This window comes from Sylvia atricapilla, chromosome 6 (assembly GCF_009819655.1).
Source record: "Sylvia atricapilla isolate bSylAtr1 chromosome 6, bSylAtr1.pri, whole genome shotgun sequence".
NCBI classification, from domain to species: Eukaryota; Metazoa; Chordata; class Aves; order Passeriformes; family Sylviidae; genus Sylvia; species Sylvia atricapilla.
This window is the reverse complement of record NC_089145.1, coordinates 21,857,125-21,878,582: the sequence shown is the minus strand read 5'-3', so window position 1 is coordinate 21,878,582 and position 21,458 is coordinate 21,857,125. Positions and strand designations below refer to the sequence as shown.

The window sequence follows — 21,458 nt, the reverse complement described above, 5'->3', positions numbered from 1 at the left end:
AAGTTTAGATGGAAGCACCATTCCGATCCAGAGAGGAGTGTCTGTCAGTATGATTCCATGAAGACTTTGCTCTAAGTCTTGCTCAGCCAGCAAAATCTCCTGTTTGAAGAGAACAGTTTTTGTTTCTTCTGGGAAACCTGAATCAAATAATAGGGGCCATGGAACAGACCTCTTATTCTGATTAAAATTCTTCAATACAGTCCCCACTTTCTTTACTTATAACAAGGCCTCCCAGCTCCCTCAAGAGGTGCTTTTCCAATGTGAGCCACCTTGGAGGCTTGAAGGACCTGCCAGCTTCAAGGGAGCTGGCAATAACTCCCCAGAGCTGTACTGGACACTACACAGAAGGAGGAGGTAAATCAAACAGGACAACAGGGAAGAAAGCACACATCTGTCACACATCTCACCTTGATGAGGGGGTGACTCTTTGGGAAGGGCTAGTACTGTCATAGTGAACTATCACCAGTCACTCCCAAGCGTGCCAAGAGAAGATGATACCTGCAAGATCTCAGCAGAACTTAGCTGCAGACAGGACAGGCCAGGATACTCCCATTTAAACAAATTATCCAGGTTGCTATGGAAACCTCAAGGATGGAAAAGAAGCACTTTGAAAACAAACCATAGTGAGGCAGATTTCCTATCCACTCCAAAAAGGTTTATGACCAGAATAGGCAAAGTGAGTGTTAAATGCTTTTGAGCTAAAGCAATAGTAGCAGCACTTGAGGAGGAGGTGTTATGGATTCACAGCACCCACCAAAACCACATCTTCTATCCCTAACCCCAGAGGAACAGTCCTCTCTATTTTGCCAACGCTACAGTATGAAAATTCTGACTTCTCAACCATTTCCTGGCACCCTGTTTCCTTCTCCATTACTACTGTAACTATAAATTACTGTTTGTAGCTATAAATTACTACATATAGCTACACTAACCCTATAAATCATGACAAACAGAAAAGAAACCAGTAGAATTCATCTGATACAGATAAAGTAAAATTATCCATGGCTTTAAAGCCAATCAAAACTGAATATCCTAAAGAGGTCTTTCTCACAAAAAAACCCCAACAAAAAGCAAATAAACAAACAAACAAAAACAAAACACTCAGAGCAGAGAAGTGGCAGAACTTTGCTATTGATTTCAAATGGTGTGTGCTCAGATCAACCCACTGTGGCCCAAAAATGCAGCATTCAATCAGATGCACTCCAACTTCACCAAGTTTGTGCTTGAATATTCAAGTATTCTGTGACAAAATGATTACAAGTAGCATGGGGACAAGTGATGCCTGGCACCAGTGTGGTTAATTAATAATGTTATTGCTTATATAGCTGTTAAAAAAATGAATGGCTACCTATGGACCCAGTTGTGGTGTTTTTTCAGAACAGCTCCATCCTACATGTTCCCTGAAGAAGGCAGGCTACTGTCCATCCTTACCCAAGACAGCTGACATCTATCAGCTCCTTATCATCAAATCTGAGGGCTGTAACATTTTGGGGAAGGTGATGGCTGTTTTGGAGAAGGGAATCTTACCTGGGGTTACAAGTAGATTCTACCTGTTTGAAAACCAGAGACGAACACTTTTGAAGAATACAAATTTTGAGCATTTTTTGGAAGAGATACATACTCTGCTGAATTCTTCAAGGACCCTTCCAACCCAAACCATTCAGTATTTCAAAGAAAAGGAAAAAAGTAAACCCACAGTTTGTATCTTCCACATAAAAGTAATGACACAGAGGTGTTCTGCCAGCAAAGCAGCTCTCAGCAGCTGCTGCAGCCCCTCAGATGGACAGAATCTGGTGCCAACCACAAAAACAAAACTCTCAGGTCAGTCCCCTGCCCTCGAATCCTCTGTGAACATATAAACAGTATATTTTACTTTATTTACACCTTAGTGTACACTGAGTTTAAATAATTTTTTCAAAAAGCTTTTCACTGAGAATACCACAACAGTCCTGAGAAGGAAGAAAAGCTTTATAACCGGAAAGTAATTCTTTTGGATGACATTTTTAGAAATACTGTTTCCAAAGCCATGTAACTAGGGGAAAGGTTCCATCTAACTCCATATTTACCATTCTAAACATGCTGCCCTTTGCACCTGACTGCAACAGCAGAAACAGTAGAACAGCAGTACAAGAAATGTGCAAGTTGCCCTGGTCTCTAGCAAAAAATCTTTAGGTGCCATGGGAATACCACCAGCTTAAGAACTCTCAAGTCTCACTTCTGTGCACACCCATTTTGAGAATTCAGCAGGAGTGCCTGTAGCATTCAGGAACAGACTTCGACCAACAGGAAAGACGTCCCTGCAGAAAGGTCTCCTGAGGAGCTCTGGGCTGGAATCTCCTCTGCTCAAAGCCATTTTGTACTGTCTTGGCAGGCAGGAGGTTGCAATTTGCTGCTACCTGGCTAGCTGACTTTTTTGGTGAGGAGGTGGGGGAAGGAAGGAAGGATCCACAAGCTCCCAGCTGACAAAGAAACTTGACCTCTAGGCCAGCTGTTCCCCTTGCAGGCAGTACACAGAGGAGAGGCTGGGGAATGATGCCATATGCCTTCTTTTCACTGTCGGAGTTGGATTCAGGGAAGCTGACAGGTGAGAGAAAGCAGGATGTAGTAGTCTCCAGCAACAAAAGGAGCACTGGAGGACAGAACATTTCCCATATAAATAATTTCATTTCTGGGGAGGAAAACCTGGTCTTTTCCCAAATCAAAGGAAGTAGAGAAACTAAACCAAAATTTACTAACATTACAAACTGAAACCAAGAAAAGGAAGTGAAAAACCACTCTTCCACAACAGTATCAGCCTCCAGAGTCCTGCCATTAGTTATGTGCCATAGATTCACTGAATTCAAATGAGTTGCAATTTCCACAGGCTGAGGTTTGGGGGTTTAAGTTTCCAACTCATCCCCATCTCCTACTCTTTCTTGCAGCCTGGCTGCTCTTAACACAGTGAAAACAAATGGAGCTTCAATGAACTGATACAGGCAAAAGTGTTGCCTTCTTGGAATACCTTGAGAAATTCGCACTGTCCCTTGGTTAAGAAAAACCACTCTCTGTCAGGACTGCCAAACCTGGACACATATACAGAGATGGGCACGAAGCTCCAATGATAGATGAAAGTCAATATGAAAACGTCTGCCTCCTTCACCTCTGATACCCATGAAATATATCACAGAGCCTAGACAGAAGATTCAAGTGCAAGGAAATAACATTAAAAATACTCCAAAAACATTTCTGTACAAATTGGCATGAAAGTGAAGACGTCATTAGATAACAAAGTTAAGTTTCCTAGTAACATTCATTCCTTTTAGAAGAAAAATGTATGGTGGTTTAGGTAGAGAAGCTGTTTCTGGGAAATGATTCTGCCCAATTTCAGACCACAGAGAGTGAAATGGCTCAACCTTTATGTCATCAATACCATTAAAACATAGGCATAACTTAGTATTAATAACTTGATTGTTCTCACCAAATAAGAACTTAAACCACAACAAATGCTGGCTAAAAGAAGATATTTTCTCAACAGCAGTTTATTCTTACAGTGAAGAGGGAACATTAGCTTGCTTAACAAAGCTAACGTGTTACAAGGCATAGGGTATTTATTTACCTGTTCTTAGATCCTACTGCAGGCAGACAGTGAAGATGGACCAAACCTATGATTTGATCCAATACAGTGATGATATTTACCTGCAGTAAGAACTTAAATCACACAGGCAGCACTCCGGACTTAACATCCAGATTGCAGTCATCAGCCCAGCACCAGGTGAGTGGCAGCAGGCAAACTTGAAGGATTCCAGCAAGTCAGCCTGGAATCTGGTCTGAGGTGCTGACTGCTGATCTGTGACAGCAGAGGCTCAAGAGATAACCCTGAATGATATTCTTCAATGCAGTGTGCACTGACCCAGAAGCAGGGTTGTCAGATGTCTCTGTTGCTTGCCTCTGCCTTGTCCTGTCTACATGGATAAACAGTTAGGATAAAGTCTGACCACAGAGTGCATGGCAGACGAGAGCCTTGACCTTCTGTTCCACTAGACACCAGTATAATTCAAGTAGCTATTTAAGTTATGAAACTGATTGCTTAACTGGAAAAGACTCTGCAACCTTCAGATAAAAGGCAGTGCACCACCCTTTGGTGAAATGAGTAATACCCAGAGATCATCAGCAAGTGCAGCTTTCTCATTTCTGTACAGACACAGAGAGGTGGCTTTACATCAAAGAATCCCATCTTGTCATTCCTTCCAACAGAGACCACAACTTGGGAGTAAAGGAGAGATAAGACAAGGTGCAAACTATCTGCTCACTGAATATGTCTGCTCCAGTTGGGACCTCTCAAATCTTTCATGTGCTTTGTGCTCTTTTAAGAATAATCAGTGCTCACAAACTTAAAGCCTGTGATTTATTATCATCTAATAATATATCATTTTTGTCCACATAACACAGGCAGCTTCAGACTGCCAAAGATCTTCATAATATCAACTCTTTTCCCCATGACTTGAAGGAACTCTGTTCCTGTAAGGCTTCCTTTAAATCTGTAGCAATCTAAGGCTCTAGATCTGCTGTGGGTGTATATCCAACAATGTCCAAAGTGGTTCTTCACTTCCAAACTCCATCAGGTTCTGGATAAATGATCCTAAATGTCAAGTTTATCCGTTCATCTCTAGAATGATACTCCTTAGGCACTCGATGCTGTAAGTGGCATTAGGGGAAAAAAAACCAAACAAAACAGCATGAGCTTGTGCATTTAAAATACAGGCAATCAAACAAAGACTAAAACCTTTATTTCCTGTGATGGCTTTTTATTCATATTTCTAAACGCTTAGGTAAGGAAAAAATCAGGTTCTGACTGGTCAGGGCCACTGAAAACAAAAAGCCTTTGTACATTACTGTAGAATTCTTAAATTAAGTTACAACTTTGATATTCCAGGTTTCTATACAGAATTTTGCTCTTTGCACACAGGCTGCAACCTTCGTTGCTGAACTTTAATGTTGGAACACCTGAACTGATTCCTACTGCATCACTTGGCACATGCAAGCAAACCCATTGTTTCTGTGAGTGCTTTCCAAGTCTGAGGCAGAAAGCAATACTAATGCCTTGGAAAATAATTGTGCCACTGGAAGCAGAATGTCTCATTATCTTCAAGGGAGTGCCTCAGTGTATCTGGAAAACTGCATTGCAAGTAAAGCAGATAAACAGTGTCAAAGAGTTCTTACCTGCCAATCCTCCTGGGTGGCTCCTTCCATCACCAACAGAGTTCCATGATCAAGTGGGATTCTAAGTCTTTCTACATAAGTATAGTCTCCAGCCTCTTCCTAAAAAGAAATATTAGACACTGAAGAAGAAGGCATGTGCATTTGGTAGAAAACCAGTCCTTTACATCAGAGCTTAAAAAGCCTGTGAGGGAGGAGGAGGAGGAGACTCTTCCAAGACCAAGAAGTCTAAGTAAACCTCCCTGTATCTGTATTTCATATTAAGTCCAGGAGCCAAGCATCTGAACAATGAAAAGAACCATTGTATCTCACAAGCTGGATGCCACAGGTAAAGTTCAACAATCAGTTCCTGCATTTAGTACAAAATTCTGGAGTGAGGTTGCAAACCTTATGGAAACAACTTAAACAGTTCAGTGTGGAGACTTTCTGCAATAGCCACCCTAGATTCCAAGAGTTAACTAACTTCATCAAAAGTAACATCTTCCTGCTATTCTGAATTTATCATTAAAACACTACATGCTGCTATGGCACTACCTGCTGGGAGAAGAGCTTTTCTTATTAAAAAAAAAAAAAATCTCCTTTTCCTATAATAGCCTGTAAAACAAGTTGCCTTAATCACTATTAAGCAAAACAGAATGCTAGACTAAAAGACAACAAATTTGCAAACTTTTGTTAAACCTTTAGATTATGTGCAACAATTTTAAAACTCAAATATAACAACTAGACATAGTGACACACCCCAGCAGTGCTCTCACACATGCCGTGTGAGTGGGAACACCAACCATCTATTGCTTTGCACTATTCTTTCCAACTTTAAACCAGATTCGTACACTGCTAAGTCAAGTGTGTTGTAGTCCAGCTTGAAGGAGGTTTGTCCTTTTAAAAGTTCATGGCTTGCTAAAAAACTCAAATAATGAGGTAGAGCAACAGATACTGGGAAAATTACATCCTAAACTAAAACAGTTTGGTTTCCAGAAAACCAACTGGGTGTATGTGTGTGTTTATAAATAAAATGCAGATAGAAAGAGGACTGCACTTTCTAAAATGCAGAAGAGCTTGGTTGGTACCAAGTCAGTATCAAGAAATGTTTTCTTATCTTCAGTGGAAACAAGGAAAAAAGTTCAAAGATGGGTATTATAAATGTGACTGCTGAGGAAAAGCAGAAAAATATCACTGCACACGTCCTTTCTATTTCAGAGGATTACATCATTTCACTTTGTGATGGACAACAGTGAGCTTATTTTTATCTCTTGCTCATCTTAATTAAAAAGGAATTCTGCTAAGATAAATAATTTAGGAGAAAACACCCTTTTAGCTTAGAAAAGCCAGCATGTAAAAACAGCAAGTACTTTCTGGTTTAAGTGGGAAATCTCTGGACTCCATTTCACATAGAAAAAGAGATTTTTATGTCAATTTGCTTTGCAATGCCAGTGAAGTTAAACAAAAAGTTTTTACTTTCTTACATGTCATTACTGTCAACCAAAGCACATTTTATAACTTTTCTTCCTAGAGCTGACATCAGACATATAGAAAACTCACTTGACTTTCAGAGGTCAAAAAGTTTATGAAGGGAATTTATTTTTGACATCTAAGGTGAAAAAGACTTTCTGGTAGCAAACACGGCAAGTGCATCAGGTGACATTTTTTACGTTCACTTTGTAACTCTATATATGTACCACAAAACCACCTGTTTACAAATACAGGTATAGTAAAGCAACTGTTCTTTTTAATATATTAGAATTTTCATAATCTTGAGTTACACATTTAATGCAATCCAAACTTGACACTATCCAAGTACACTGGCTAAATCTTTTTTTAAATCCTTAACTGCAGTAACTACAGTTAATAAGAAAGGAAATCTCATTGTGAGTTGATGGGAAGTTGTGAATACGAAAGAATTCCTGGACTCCATGAAGGTTGCTTTCTTGAAATGCTATCAAAATCAAAAAGAGAAAAGACCTAGTATAAATCTATATAAATCACCCAAGTTTGTCTCTTAAGTCTCAGGAAAGTTTATTGCCATAGTGGTAGGAAACGGTTTCTGGACAGTGTAGAGGAATCTTCTAAGGAAAAGTAAATGGAAACATCATGTAGAAGAAGGTATAAATAATGAAGTTATACAGGTAAATGATGCAAAGTCATTTTCAATTGCAGAAGTCAGCATCTTTCATGGAGAATACTGGCTTCTAGTCTTCTGCTTCACCTATTTACCTATTACCAAGAGAATTATCCTTACAAAGTTCAAATCTTGTATTTTTCAGATTTCATCTTGATTGTATCCCTCTTTTCCAGCTTACATCTCTAGCACCAGCTGTGTAAATACCCTCCTCCACAATGAAGTCGTCTCACTTATCAATACTTTGGCATTTAACATGTTTATTTTCACTGTCTCTGACAAAATCCTCACTGCAGTTCTTTTCTCTACAGAATCAGTAATGATGGGTATCAGTTCTATGCCCTTTCTTCACATAATGCCCTGGCCAGCCTACACAGGCCCACCTTTAAACTCCCTCAGTCCTTCTGGAGCTGAGCACTCTCTTCTTCCTCTCTGCTTGTCTACAGCCTCTCAAGCCCTGCCAATACTGGTGCACAACACAACCTCCTCCTCCTCTGCAGCCACTGCTGTCTGAGCCTCTTTCATGACAGTCTAAAAGTTCAACCCACTTCATCATGATCTGAATCTCTGCTTCTACCATGCTCCACATATTCCCACATTCATCTTCAATTAGGTCTGTTAATACACAAAGGGTTATTTTTCTGCTGTTCCTAGTAGTGCTAGATCTTTACCTTCTGCTAGGAAAAAAGGACTGTGCTTCAGGGATTCATTTGAAGGACAGACCCATCTGAAGGCTGCTTCGTTGAACACCACGAACATCCTGCTATTATCTAAGAGGTGTGAAGCTCCCTCCTTTCCCAGCAGCCATCGGTTTCCTTGGTTATAGATGGAAGAAGAGCAAGCTGACAGCTGGCTTCCCAACTCCTTCCACAGCTCACAGGGCCATTTATAGGACAGCCACCCAGTTGGTACCTATGGCACCCACCCCACTGCCATGGGGCACCTCCCACTGCAACGTGGGAGCTTAGTGGGACACCAGGTATCGTCCTTTCTCTCTTCACTAACATTCCCCACTCAGCTTCCACGAGGACACAGTGAGATAACCGGCACTGTCTCAGAGCTGAACAGCGAACAAGCAGAAGTAAAAAACGGTAGTGAGGCTGTATGAGAAGCACCCATCCCACAGAGTGAAATCAGTTCCTCTTGATGGGGAGGATGGAGTCATGTCCAGGTGGGCCTGGGGGCTCGAGGCTGTGTGGGAATGGGAGGAGGTCACGGTGGTGACACTCAGGCTGTAGGCAAACACAAGAGGACTCATTGACTCAACCAGTAGCTGCATGAACTGTGTATGAATCACAGCTCTAAAGCAAAGTGTTTGTCTCCTGATTTCAGTGTAGGCAGGAGCTACAATGATGGGGGCAGGGGGAACACGGAAGCAGGAGCAAGGTTAAACTAATTTACTGGAACTGGAAGAAGAAAACAGAAGAAACCACATCGCTATAGACTTTTAACTATGAAGCAAGCATCCAAAAAACCCTAGAACCCATTTATAGCAAAGGAAAAATACCAGCTGCTCTCATGGTCCAAATAAACAGAAAAGGCTGTATTTAGAAAAAAGAACACTTAAAAAGAAAAATTCCAGCAGGCAAAATAAAACAGTTCCTGGAGTCATGTTAATTCCCATGAAGTCTCCTTATTCCAGTGAAGAACTTACACCTGAAATGTATTTGCAGCATTTTTTACATGCACGGGGCTGAAATCCTGGTAAGAATTATTTCTACTTATCCACAAAGGATGCTTGTTTAAGAAGACACAAATAGTCTATGCATGTGTCTACACTCCTTTACCCTCTGTTATATGATGAAGACCTATCCAGTACAGTGCTCACCAAAAAGAAAAACAGAAGAATGAATCTTTCATTACCTTCACCCTAGAACAATTTTCAGTATAATAAAAAATTAAACCACACTTAAACCTAAGTAACTTTTTTTCATTTTTGCCAAGTGAAAAAAGATTTCAGATTGTGTGATTGTGTCAGAGTGACTTACATAAACAGACAATTGTCAAAACATGCACAAAAACGCAACCCATCAACACTACTGGTCATTTTTTCAGTGAGAGAAACAGGATTTTATTCACCATCAGATTCATTCACATTTCAAGATTTAACCTAGAAAATATTTGTAGAGATATCAACACGAACAGAAGTCTGAAGGCTCTCATCTAGTACTCTTCAACTGTACTTCAAGCTGTGAGCTCACTTGTAGTACATACTTGTTTTTGTATTCAGCACATGGTCCCACACAGGCAACCACATTTTTTCCTAGTACCATTTATCCACAATGATGTTCTACCATAGTATTTCTCATCCTGTATGTTCATCCAATCTTTCATCTCATAATACTTAAAAGCATTTACAAGAACAGAGGGAAATGAAGGCCTTTGAAACCCTAGAATCTGAAACAGCACAAGGTTGGCCCTCAAAGAGGATTAATTTTGGGAGGAAAAGAATTTACTTTCTATTTCCCTCCTCAATGAAGACTAACTCTGGAAAACCCAGTGTATTGATACTGGCTGATACTGAAACCAGGGAGAGTCTGAATGCCCACGATGACTCTTAATCTGAGTTCCTTTTCCCTAGATTACATTCCTCTTCCTGTAACTTGCTTTTTAACAAAGGAATGATCAAACTTCAAAGATCTACAATCAGTTTTAACTTTCTCTTAACGAAAGAAAGAATGCTACAGTATAATAGAGCATGAAAATTACTTCTTTGGTGGTACAGCCTGAAAGGTTGTAATTTCCATCAGAGCCTCTTGTAACTCCCACTTGGCAAAGCATCTATTGTCATAGGATGCTCTCAGGAAACTGCAGGCTTTGGGAATGTGCAAAGAATACATAATGCATGCCATGTAATTATTAAGTATGAGTTCCCTTAGGCACGGGAGACACTTAATAGCAACTATTTCAAAGATCTGCACACGGGGATTCTACCTCAGAAAAAAGGTATGTCACACTAGCAAAAGGAACACACTTCACAGCTAGCAAGACTCAGCTAGTCAGAAACATCATGTCAAAGGTGCTTAAAAAATGAGGAGAGCTTGAGGGATACATCTATAAAAAGCCATCCACCTCTGGAAGAAAAGGGAAGGAATCATGCAGTACAGATCAAACAAGGCAGCCAAGTACAAATGGCACAGACTGAATTTCCCCTTTGTTAATAGTCGATGACTTTTCAGAAAATCTATAAAAAAGGCATCTTACTCAAGAACTAGGATTGATTTTTAAGGCAGAACTTGCAAAGTTTATACTGACGTTTAAGTGTATTTTATTCTGATTCATTGATGGAAACACCCAAGCACCATTTACACTTTTGTAGAGGAATAAACTTTCCAGCTGATATTTTATTAACAACACAGCATCAGGGATACTTACTCATGCTATGCCTACTGACATAATAGACTGGTTTATGTGATCTCATGCTCAGGGACCAAGATTAAATTCACTTCAGGCAACAAAGAATTTACAAATTGGAGAACCGGTGAAAACTACCAACTCTTTGTTTTCTGGTTCAATTTCTGACCTTTGTCCAGACTAGGTGACCCAAGGTGACTACTGATGGGCAGGCTTCAGTGTGTCAGCACAGAATTTTCCTGCAGGCTGGTAATTATCACCTCTGCTTTCTGTACTATCTACTCAGAATAAATAGCAAGACAAACACATAGCAAACTACTTTCCAAAGTTGTCAAAGACTGAACAAGCAGAAAATTCATCTGAAACAGGGCACCCTAAAATAAGGCCTGTATTCTCAACCCTTGTGAATCCCATACTTGGATAAATACAAACTGCAAATTTTAAGCTGGCTTATAAATGAAGCATTCCCAAGCACACCAGTTTATTTAAAAAGAGTACCCACTACTGAATCACCAATTAACTCCCTAAAGGATATTCCACACATCTCCTTATCAAAGTAGAGGACCTCTGTTTAGCCTGTGAGTATGATGTGACAGCTTCCAGGGCATTTTATGGAAAAGAAATGAGCTTCTTCCCTTTGTTCACTGCCCCTCAGTCAGAATATACACATATCAAAATGCAAACACTGTTAAGAGGATTTTTAGTTACAAGAGCAGTCAGAAATACTCTTCACCCCATGTACACTCTGCATTACATAACACTGGCCTGAGCTTAAGAAAATGGTAGCAACTCTGATTTATTTGCACAGTGTAAGTCCACTTCCAGCATCACTGATGTAATTTGAAGGACCAGGAAGGGTCCTTATTTGGGCAGAAGACTGCCCAGGTTCCAATTTCACTGCAGCACTACACTACACTGCTGCACATTACTGGGGTGTTCCAAATCCCCATCCTCAGGATGTCACGGTCCATGCGAGATTTCTTGATCCCTACACTTATTTTGCACAACTCTCCAAGTTGTGCTTCCATTAACTTTGAAATGCTATAGTAATTAGGTTCTCTTAAATGGGGAAAACAATAAACATATTAGTAGCTGTAAGACTCTCTCAGTGTGACATGAGCACTCACAGGGGAAGGTTTTTTCCTCATCTCAAAGGTCCGAGTAGCACCAAAGCTGAGCGAGGCAATGACGGGATTTTTCCCCAGTGATGGCTCGTCATCACTGTGCCAGTCCACACTGTCCTTCTCATTTCGGTAGAGGTTGCAGAGAAGAGAGTTGAAGGTGTGTCCTGTGAACTCTTCAATGCGCTCCCTCAGCACGGTCAGCAGAGGATGCCACTGCAATCAGCACAGAGGAGACTGTAAATGCCATGAACACAGGGGCAGGTAATGCAAGACAAAAGGCAAAAGCTACTAAGAAACAAAATACACTGCACTTTAATCACAATAAACCTAAAATAAAACAAATGACTCACAGCAATCCTGATGATATTTTTAGCAGAGCAGAGGAATGGGCTGGGCTTTTTGAAAAATATGCATGTTACCCATCACTAAATACTAAATCATCTCTTAAAACTCTGAAGCCAGGCTGCCTTTCACACTAATGGAGGCAATCAGTGACTAAATGACACTGCTCTCAATTGCCTGCAGCTGTTGACAGAGAACAAGAGGAAATGGTTGGCATAACACAGCCCTCTGCTCCACTCTGCTAGCACAGCTTGTTGAGCTCAACTCATCACCTCTTGGGATTTTGACTTCGACATTGCAACTCCTCAGTGGGTCACAAAACCCATGTCACTGGCCCTGGATTTCATCCTTCCTTTTATTAACGTCTTGCTGAGCCCACAGCCCAGGGAAGCCCTGCACATTCCATTACAACTAGCACAGTTATTTAATGTTACAAACTTACATCATGACTTTATTCTGTCAGAGTGCTTTTAAGAACTACAGAAATATATGAAAGGGGGAAAAAAAAGCACCAAAGCAATGTAGGCCAGAATTTTTGCCCATTATATAAGCAGAAACATAGATCAAGAGAGGATAAGAAACTGATTCCAAATCTCCCAGTGCACCACTGGCAGAAGAAGCCGCAGATAGCTGGAAATATTTTCTAGTATCCACCTCTAATAAGGCTGCACTACCTTCTTTCCAAGCTTCCCAAGTTTAACAGGTATTTAACTTACTGGTTACACTGCAAGAGCCTCAACATATCATCTTTCTCTAATGGGGTATTTCTAGCTAAGTCATGCCAACGATTAAGCATCTTGTAAGTAATTAATTCTAGATAAACACAGTTTGCAGCTATGGAATATGTCAGTAAAGCAGTAATACTATCCAAAAAAAACCCCAAAAAACCCAAAGTAGTTTGCTTGCAACTGGGCTGCCTGAATGTGTAGAAGAGTCCAAACAAGAATTATTGAGAGTGCTTTTCAGTGACCAACCAGGACTAGATTTCTTCAACTCCCATCACAGAAGCAGGTATTAATAAAATGTTACCATATGATGAATTGCACAATGTAGTTGAAAGCCCACTACAAACCTGCAGCAGTGGAAGTAATTTTGTTGAAACAACTTTATCACTGCTTACAGAGTAACATTTTTTAATAGCAAAATTCATTTAGGCCCAAACACTGGATTATATGTAGAAGTGCAGCAACCACATCAATTGTTACCAAACAAAAAAGGGAGGGACACAAAGCTAATTACTCCTACAGATCAAGTGTTTAAGGGAGTTTTGGCTAAGCTGTACACTAAATTACATTTTACTCAGGGTATTTTTGTGATAGAAACCCTATTCTACAGGTAGGGACTGTGCTCTTTACACCACCCCCTACCTCTTCTAAGCTGCAGGTAATCCCACCTGCAAAGCTGTGTGAAATATCAGCATGCCCATGTACAATGTACCCACAGATCTGCCTACAGGCAGCTTCCAGCCATGGTTTCCAGCTATGCAACTCCTCCAGTGCATCTCACTTTCTGCTTGAGTCTCTTTCTTTCGGTAAAAAGCAGAAATATTCAGGAATAAAAGACAGAACCAGCCTGAGTGACTCATTTAAGGCCTTGTACCTTTTGTATGAGAGAAACAAGCCAGGGGCCCAATGAATGCTAACCCAGAACTTGATGCAAACTGAAATGAAACCTTGAATTCAGAGTATATGGGCTCTCTCCAATCTCTGAGCAGCAATGGGTTTCACAACAGGCAGTTCTGAACTGGATTTAAATCATTAGCATACAACAGAATGATTTTGTGAGGCCACTTCCAATCCCTAAAGGCATTCAGCTTCCAGAAAAACCCATTTAAAATAGTATTTCACAAATGAGTACCAAAGAAATGCCTGTTTTCCCACCACAAGTTCCATAGGTCATAGAATTTTTAACTACAATGTTTTTGAGACTATGAAATCTTAGCAACCCGTCATGTTAAATAACACCTTTCCAACTCTTCCCAAACATCCCACTTTGGCAGCAGTTCTGGGACTTGGGACATTTTTCTCTCATGCTATCCAGCTTTCAACAGTGACGCCTAATTACTGCCGTGGAAATTTTAAACAAAGCAATACCAAGAGACAGACTGATGGAACAACAGACTGAGAGAGAGAGAAGGACAGAAAACATGAACAAAACATCACTGAATCACTCAGAAGGTTTTTAACTCTTCCAAAACAGTGTGGGAAATGATATGCTACAATCTGGAGTTGCTGAGCAAATGAGCTGCATGTGTGAATTTTGTAGCATCCACAGAGGAATCAAAATATGCCTAAACTTTCATTTCAGCAGTATTGAATCTAAGTGCTTCTGAAAGTAACTATTTCAGTAATTGGTATTACTGCATCTTTATTAAAAAAAATCAGTTTGACTGCGTGCAGTACAATCTCCCACACAAAGATGCTTGGAGTAAGTCACACAGAGCATATCAAAGTTTTGTCCAAAGCTGCAGTGACCCAAGGCAAAACTTTAAACTCTAGTAACTTCCTTTTGGCAACTACATCACAGTGTTCTCAGTCAACCCACTCATAAAGTGTATTATATAAAACTGACCACATTCCAGTAGGATCTGCTGCTGATCACAAATGAAATGCTAACAGATTCTCTATATAATTATAATAGAGGATAAAGGGAATTTTTGTCTCCTCATCTCTGCAAAGGATTTCTCTGTAGACAATAATAAAACCCATGCAAACATATACATACATTTGGATTTGGCTGCATTGTTATCCTGGAGTATGTGTAAGGAAGTTCCCCATACCAGGACGTAAGCCGTGGTTCCTCAAAAGATCCTTCTGAAAAAAAAGGAAGATTTTCGCAGTTGCCTTATCAAAGGATTGGAAAAGGGAAATATGATACAATTCTGCCAAGAAACTTGATCAAAAAGAGACTGTCCATTCACCTAAAGATAAAAAGCAGGCCCTTAAAAACCTCAGCTTTACATAATGAACTCAAATGAAGGAATGAAATTATCCAAAATCAGGTGTGCACCTGCAGGAGGAATTACCTTGCCAGAATTTTGAAAACATATCCATTTTCTTACACCTGTATCCCAAACAGAGCAGGGACTGGATGAGCTAAAGATAGCAAATGAAACTGAAATTTTATCTTGTTTTACGTTCACCTGGTTCTGGTGGCCAGTATACTGGCATAAGCTGCAGGATGCAGATGGATCCACTGGAAAGGGTCAAGTAGAAAGGACTGCAGCATCCTTGGGACATTACAGTAACAAAATATAGCAAGGCTGGACACATATTCTGTCAATTAAGTGTGTGCTCCGTGGTAGAACATAAATATCAGGTTAAAAATACTTCCAGCTTCTGAAAAGACTATCCTTGCTACCTGTCAAGCATGAGAAATAGTTGCCTTCTCCATTATACTGTCCCTTTACTGCCAGCCAAGGAACACCGTCCAAGTAACTACTCTGATACATTATTTTACCTCAGTTCCTGACTGAAAGTGAAATTTAGCTAGAACAGGTGCCCCTTAGTGAACAAATCCAGAATAGCAGCCTCTCCTCCTACTGCATACTGGAACTAGTAACTAAAGCCAAAGGAAAAGGAACATGCTCTGCTGGAAGCTGCATGTAATTTCAGCAATTTCAGCATGCTGCTGACGTTCAGTAAAAGAAGCAAAACATATACTTCATGAAAGAAACCTCCAAGAACAGCTTTTGCAGCATTGCTGGGAGATTGTGTGATGGTGACCAGACAATCTTAAGAAATGAGTGAAAAAAAAAAAAAAACAAACCTTGAGATGACAGAAGATACAGTAAAACTCCAAGACTTTTAAGACAGGCAATTTTAATTTGGAAAGAACTCATTTAGTTGCCAATAGTAACACGGTTTTAAAGACTGAAAAGCTTTAATCATCTTCAAGCTGCAATCATCTTCAGATATGTACAGAGAACTCGCATGGAAACTTGAAGAAGTGGTAACACTGAAAATGAAAACCAATTCTAAACAATGATTAGAGTCTAAACAACAATTCTAAACACAGATTCTCTTGTGGAATTGACCCGTGAATGGCCTGAAAAGGGGGTCTACACACTCCCTACCCTGTCTGATGTGAGTCCGCTGACCCCAGGGTATGTCTTGGAGAAGTTGTTCAAACATCCAGTCTGCTTGTTCTGAGTCAATAAAGCCAGGAATCAAATTAATCCTAAGGATGAAAAAGAAAATGGAAGGAAAATATTTTCATTTCCAGGATTCCCAGAGGAGTTAAAAATGGCTGTAATGCATCATATCAAAAGTCAAACCCCAGTATCCTGTTTCTGACCACAGCCAAAAGCAGGTGTGAAGGAAAGAACAGAAGGGCTTACCCTCACAAAACATATGCAATTTCTTTTTAAAACTTATAAAAACATACAACAACCAACAACATACCTAGAATTCCACAATCAGCCACATGCTGTGAAAAAATGGCACCCTTCTGCTTGTTATTAACTCCACATCTGATAAACCAGATACACCTGATTATGGTAATACAATTGTTAAGTAAATAATTGCCCTTTATTCATCATCTCCACATCACTTAGAATTTGATGGCCCTTTATCCATACTGCCATTCCTGTTCTCTTTTTCAAAGCATAAAGTATTTGGCATAAGGACAGTATTTAATGTCTCCTATTTTTTCATTTCCATATGTACATCTAAAATTTTGATTGGACTAACAGTCACCCAAGAATTACAACCACTGTAGTGGGCTGCAGAGTAGGAATGCTGCTAACAGCAGTTTACTCTCACAAGTATTCCATGCCCTAAAGATCTCACTGTGAGAGTATATTATAGAGGTGTTAAAAAAAGATGCAAATCTGATTATTAACTTCACAGAAATATGTATGTTCCATCAGTGTATTATAAAAACAAACTCTAGAAAATGCAGGATAATCCAGCTGACTGTGTATCTTGTCTCTTCCCAGCTGGTCAAAGCTTTTACTTTTCAAAATGCTTTAAAAATATATTTGCATCCTTAGAAGAAACTAAGATGAAGGCACAAAAATAAAATAACACAATAATCAGAAGAAATTAAATAATGCTATGTCCTTGGCATTTTTTCCCACTATTAATAAAAATCTATCAAATTCAAAAGAAGAGGAATAATACTGATATCAGCAAGGCAAAATTTTTTTTAGTCAGTAGTAATCACAGATCAAGTAGGTTTTGTTTTGAAGTGACCTTGACTTGAAGCTCAAATAATTAAGGCAGGGCATATAAGCAGAAGGGACAATCTAGAGACTACCACAATTTCCTGAAGTTAAATGCTTTTATTAGATTTATTTAAAACAACTCCAATTTACAGTTACAAGTTTTGGGCCACTCTTAACTGTACGACACAGACATCACACACGAGCTAACACAGGAATACTGATCCAAATTTGCAGCAGCAACTTACTGTGAATCATGACCCAAGTGACACAGCCCCTTGTCCTTATTCTAGAAAGAGCACCAGATGCAGTTCACACCAGGCTTATTTTTCTTCTCTTCAGTGCTGCTCAGAACCACCTTAGTCCCTGCTACCTGTCACTCCAAAGTACTTCCAGAAGTACTCTAAAGAGATGATGCACAGCAAGTGCAGTGTGCAGCTGCTGAAGTCAAAACCCTCTGCAGAGACTGGACTTCAAAAAGCTGAGTATCGCAACCTCACTCTGCAAAAGCAAGTAACGCTTCATCCACTTACCTAGAAATACCAGTTGGTCCCTTGCTGAGCTCATACACACCAGCCTTGCTGAGGACGTAGAAAGGAAAGAGCCATCAGAAAGACAAACAAGAAATTATCTTAGACTGAGCAGCTGACTAGAATTGCTATAGGCCTGGACTAGGGGAAGTTTTCTTCAAAAAGGAAAATAGAAGAGGGAAGAAAGAATGTCCTGGACATAAAGGTCAGAGTAAGGCAGCAAGGTGTGCTGCAGAAGCAAATGAGTTTGCATGTACTTCCTGTCCCTCCTTCCACCAAAGGCTTGGTACAGTTTAAGAACTCTTGGAAAAAAATAAAAGAGGGATGTCACAGGGGACCTAAAGGAGTCAACCACACATTACTGCACTCAAATCATTATGTTTGCATTTACAGGTACACTGAGAAAGAAAATTCTACCAAGATAGCCAAACTGAAGCAAGCTGGATTTTCAGGATCTCTAGCTCCACCATATAACACTACACTTTGTCACGCTTTGTGTCAAAGTTATCCTGAGAAGATCCCCATTTCAACACAAAGGGTAAGTGACATACAAATACCCAGCTTCACTACAAAACTATCAGCTACTTCTCTGAGCCCTGAAAGATGCTGCCATACCAGCTATATTTCTGGTATATTCCCGAGTAAGTAATTTCCAGCATAGTTTACACCGGGACTGTCCCAGAAAAATGTACACTGCTAGCCAAAGGAGACATACTGGCAATTGTGCTGAACCAGAATGTCCAACTGATCATGATTACTGGCTTCCCAGCTATACCAAAGGCATAAAAACCAGTTAACAGGCTTGGCCTCTCCTGATAATACATTTAGCTCATGATAAAAGAGTTTAAAGTCTACAGTTTCTACTCTTCCCAGCCACGATGACAGAAAAAGCGCACAGAGAAGTCAGCAGGGTACTCACTCTATCACACCTGCCTCAGGAACTCTGCGCTCCACCTGAATGGGAACAAGACAGTACACAGTAATTATTCAAGTATCTGGCACTCTCCAGTCAAACAGAACTCACAGTCATCTCTAGTGACTCTCTGTAGCCACACACTGATAAGACAGCGAGAAAAACACACCTCAGAGCAAGAGGGAAGTAATAACAGCTCAGCCACTCCCTCCTCACAGAGTCCAGAAACTCTCAAATGCAGCTTCCACTGCAGGCTGGTTTTTAGCCATCAACTGCCCCCTAAAGGACACTGATTTCTAAATTATTTGGATGATTACAGTATTTGCTATTTATCAACTGCAATCAAAATAATTCTTATCTTTGTATTTATGAAAATATCCTTATGTAAAGAAAAATTCAGAGCAACCCTAAGAAGCATGACCAAACTGCAGGCCTCAGTCAAATGAGCAAAACACAAAAAATCAGACACAGCAGAAGCTTACACAGTAAAGCTGTCTGCACAGCTGAGACAGCTGTATTCTTTTAAAAGACAGAGTAGTCTAATCCAGCCTTGGCTATCATTCTGGTCGTCTCAGGGATTTATGCTTCTCTTGTCTGAGCTCAGAGGAGTTCTGATTTGCAAGGAGTTACTGCACTGAGCCAACAAGAGGATAAAAATGTAGTACTGTATAGATAGCAGGACTCTGCCACAGGGGAAAGAGACTCTTTCCAGGCCATCTTCAATGCTTCCAAGCCAAGATAACAGCCTTTCAAATAAGTCTAGCTTAGAAAGAAGTGCTCATGATTATTTTTCTCCAAACAAGGAAGTGCCCTCACTCTGCATAGAGCACAATATCTTTCATCAGCTGATGGGACATAAAGTCTATAATATAATTCCCACGCTCTTCCCCTGTAAGAAGTTAACACAGATACTCCACCTGAAGAACACAAGAAGAGCTCAAACCATACTTAGGACATTGCACACTGAATATTCAGTAGAACATATTCTTTTGGGTCTCTAAAAAAAGAGGAGTTATGAACAGGCTAAACAGAGAGACTGTAACTTTCTGTTTGCCATATACGCAAAATAATTACCAACTCCGCTAAGTAAAAGTTCGAAGTTCAGCTCAGATTTTAAACTATTGACTATATTCTCAAATAATTTCTACCTATTATTTGAGGTTTACTAACAGATGAGATTCTGCTAGTTACTCACTAATCTTTACCTCTGATGGCTTTTCAAAAACAAATTGCTTTTGAGTGCAAGGCTGATCTTTCTGTCTCCATGCTGGTCTGGCACCTGCAAGGGTAAGGCTGCTGGCCACAGGTGCCTTAGGTGCTAAAACAAAGAGAGAAAGAAAAAAGGCCACATGAACTGAATATCACTATACTAAAAAATACAGTTAGGAAAAAGTTATGGAATCATTCCTTCAAGTATGCTCCTATGCTTAGCAGAAACTTCAGGAAATTGCAAACCTAAGCGTTAAAATTACACAGGAACTTAATTTTTTGCATATATACATTTGTTATTCATGGACAAACAAAACTGAACACATATTTTTATCAGAAAGGATGACATTTATAACTTTTCAATTCTACAGCAAACACCTATCACACACCAGCAGAAAATGCTCCATGCAGCTAAGCAGCTTCCCTCTGTATTCCTTTTCTTAGGGAAAAAGTAAAACAAAAACAAAACCCAGAAAAACAAAACCAAAAGTACCCAAATAATAATAATTAAAAAAAAAACCCACAGCAAAAAAGCCCCTATTATTAAAACTAGATTTTTAAACCAGCAAGAAAGTGGAAGAGAAACTTTGGCACATCACTTCAGATGTTTTATTTACACATGGAAACAGGCTTTAAAATGGGCCTAAAACACAGACAAAGTCTTCACTCTGAGTTAATCAAACAATAAGGAAAATATCTTTTTTTAATCCCCTTAGGAATAGGAGCAATGAAATGCACCTGTGACAGGTCACGTGTACGAGTCAAAACAGCTGGCTATTCTTTCTCATGATTAAAAATACCAGCTTGCCTAGGATGCTCAGTCTGAAGAGATACGGGAGCTTTACAGAAACTATAATCAGGTGTTTTGAGCACGTTCACAAAACCAAACGAGTCCCTCCTGCAACACTGGAAACCTCCAAAGCGCTCCTCTGCCTCGGCACCCCTTGGTTTCAACGTTTGCTAAAAAACCCGCGATGTGAACTCTAATCCTTTCTGCTATTTCTCTTTATCTTGCAATGTTTTCACCGTGAAAAGCTAAACGCAGGCACATCAGGCGTTTTATGGCTAAGCAGTGGCGGCTCGTACAGCAGCCAGCTCCACCAAACACTTCTCGTGTCACTCGAGCTGCCCGGAGACGCCAGCGACGCGCTCACCCCAATGCGCGCGTTCGAACACATCCAGACCCTGCGGTCCGCATCCAGAATCGCCGCGCCTGGGTCCCACGCGCAAATTTTACTTAAAAACTGCGTTCGAACACCCGCAGTGCAGGCAGCGAGGGGAACGGGGCCAGGCCTCGGGCCGCCCGGAAAGCGCAGCAGGAGCCTGGGCCCGCTGCCGGCCCCGTGCGCCCAGGACGGCAGCGGAGAGGGCCCGGCCATCGGGAGGGAAGGGACGGGCGGCCGCGGGCGCTCCTTACCTGCGGGCCGCCCCGCCGGGGCCCCGGCCCAGCCGCCCTGCACACGGGCCCGCCGCCGCCGCTCCGCCATGGCCGGCCCGGGCCCCGCCCGCA

General features: G+C 40.6%; 1 protein-coding gene across 1 annotated transcript; it reads right to left on the bottom strand.

Annotated features, from left to right (window-relative positions):
* Window positions 1-3,500: 3,500 nt before the first annotated feature.
* Window positions 3,501-21,448, bottom strand: ALKBH3 (alkB homolog 3, alpha-ketoglutarate dependent dioxygenase). The gene is made up of 9 exons (XM_066321055.1): window positions 21,366-21,448; window positions 19,945-20,057; window positions 18,746-18,780; window positions 17,830-17,877; window positions 16,208-16,311; window positions 14,857-14,945; window positions 11,794-12,003; window positions 5,200-5,298; window positions 3,501-4,674 (listed from the first exon to the last, which is right to left on the bottom strand). Exons 1-9 carry the CDS (start codon window positions 21,433-21,435, stop codon window positions 4,582-4,584), a joined length of 861 nt encoding a protein of 286 aa, XP_066177152.1. The 5' UTR covers window positions 21,436-21,448; the 3' UTR covers window positions 3,501-4,581.
* Between the last annotated feature and the right edge of the window lie 10 nt (window positions 21,449-21,458).

Bases quoted from the DNA above. Each gene is read 5' to 3' on its own strand.
- ALKBH3 (XM_066321055.1), bottom strand. From the start codon at position 21,435: ATGGCGGAGCGGCGGCGGCGGGCCCGTGTGCAGGGCGGCTGGGCCGGG. The intron at 20,058-21,365 runs GTAAGGAGCGCC...TCTTTGTTTTAG, and splicing joins CCCGGCGGGGCGGCCCGCAG to CACCTAAGGCACCTGTGGCC. The intron at 16,312-17,829 runs GTAAGTGGATGA...TTTCATCCTTAG, and splicing joins GGACCAACTGGTATTTCTAG to GATTAATTTGATTCCTGGCT.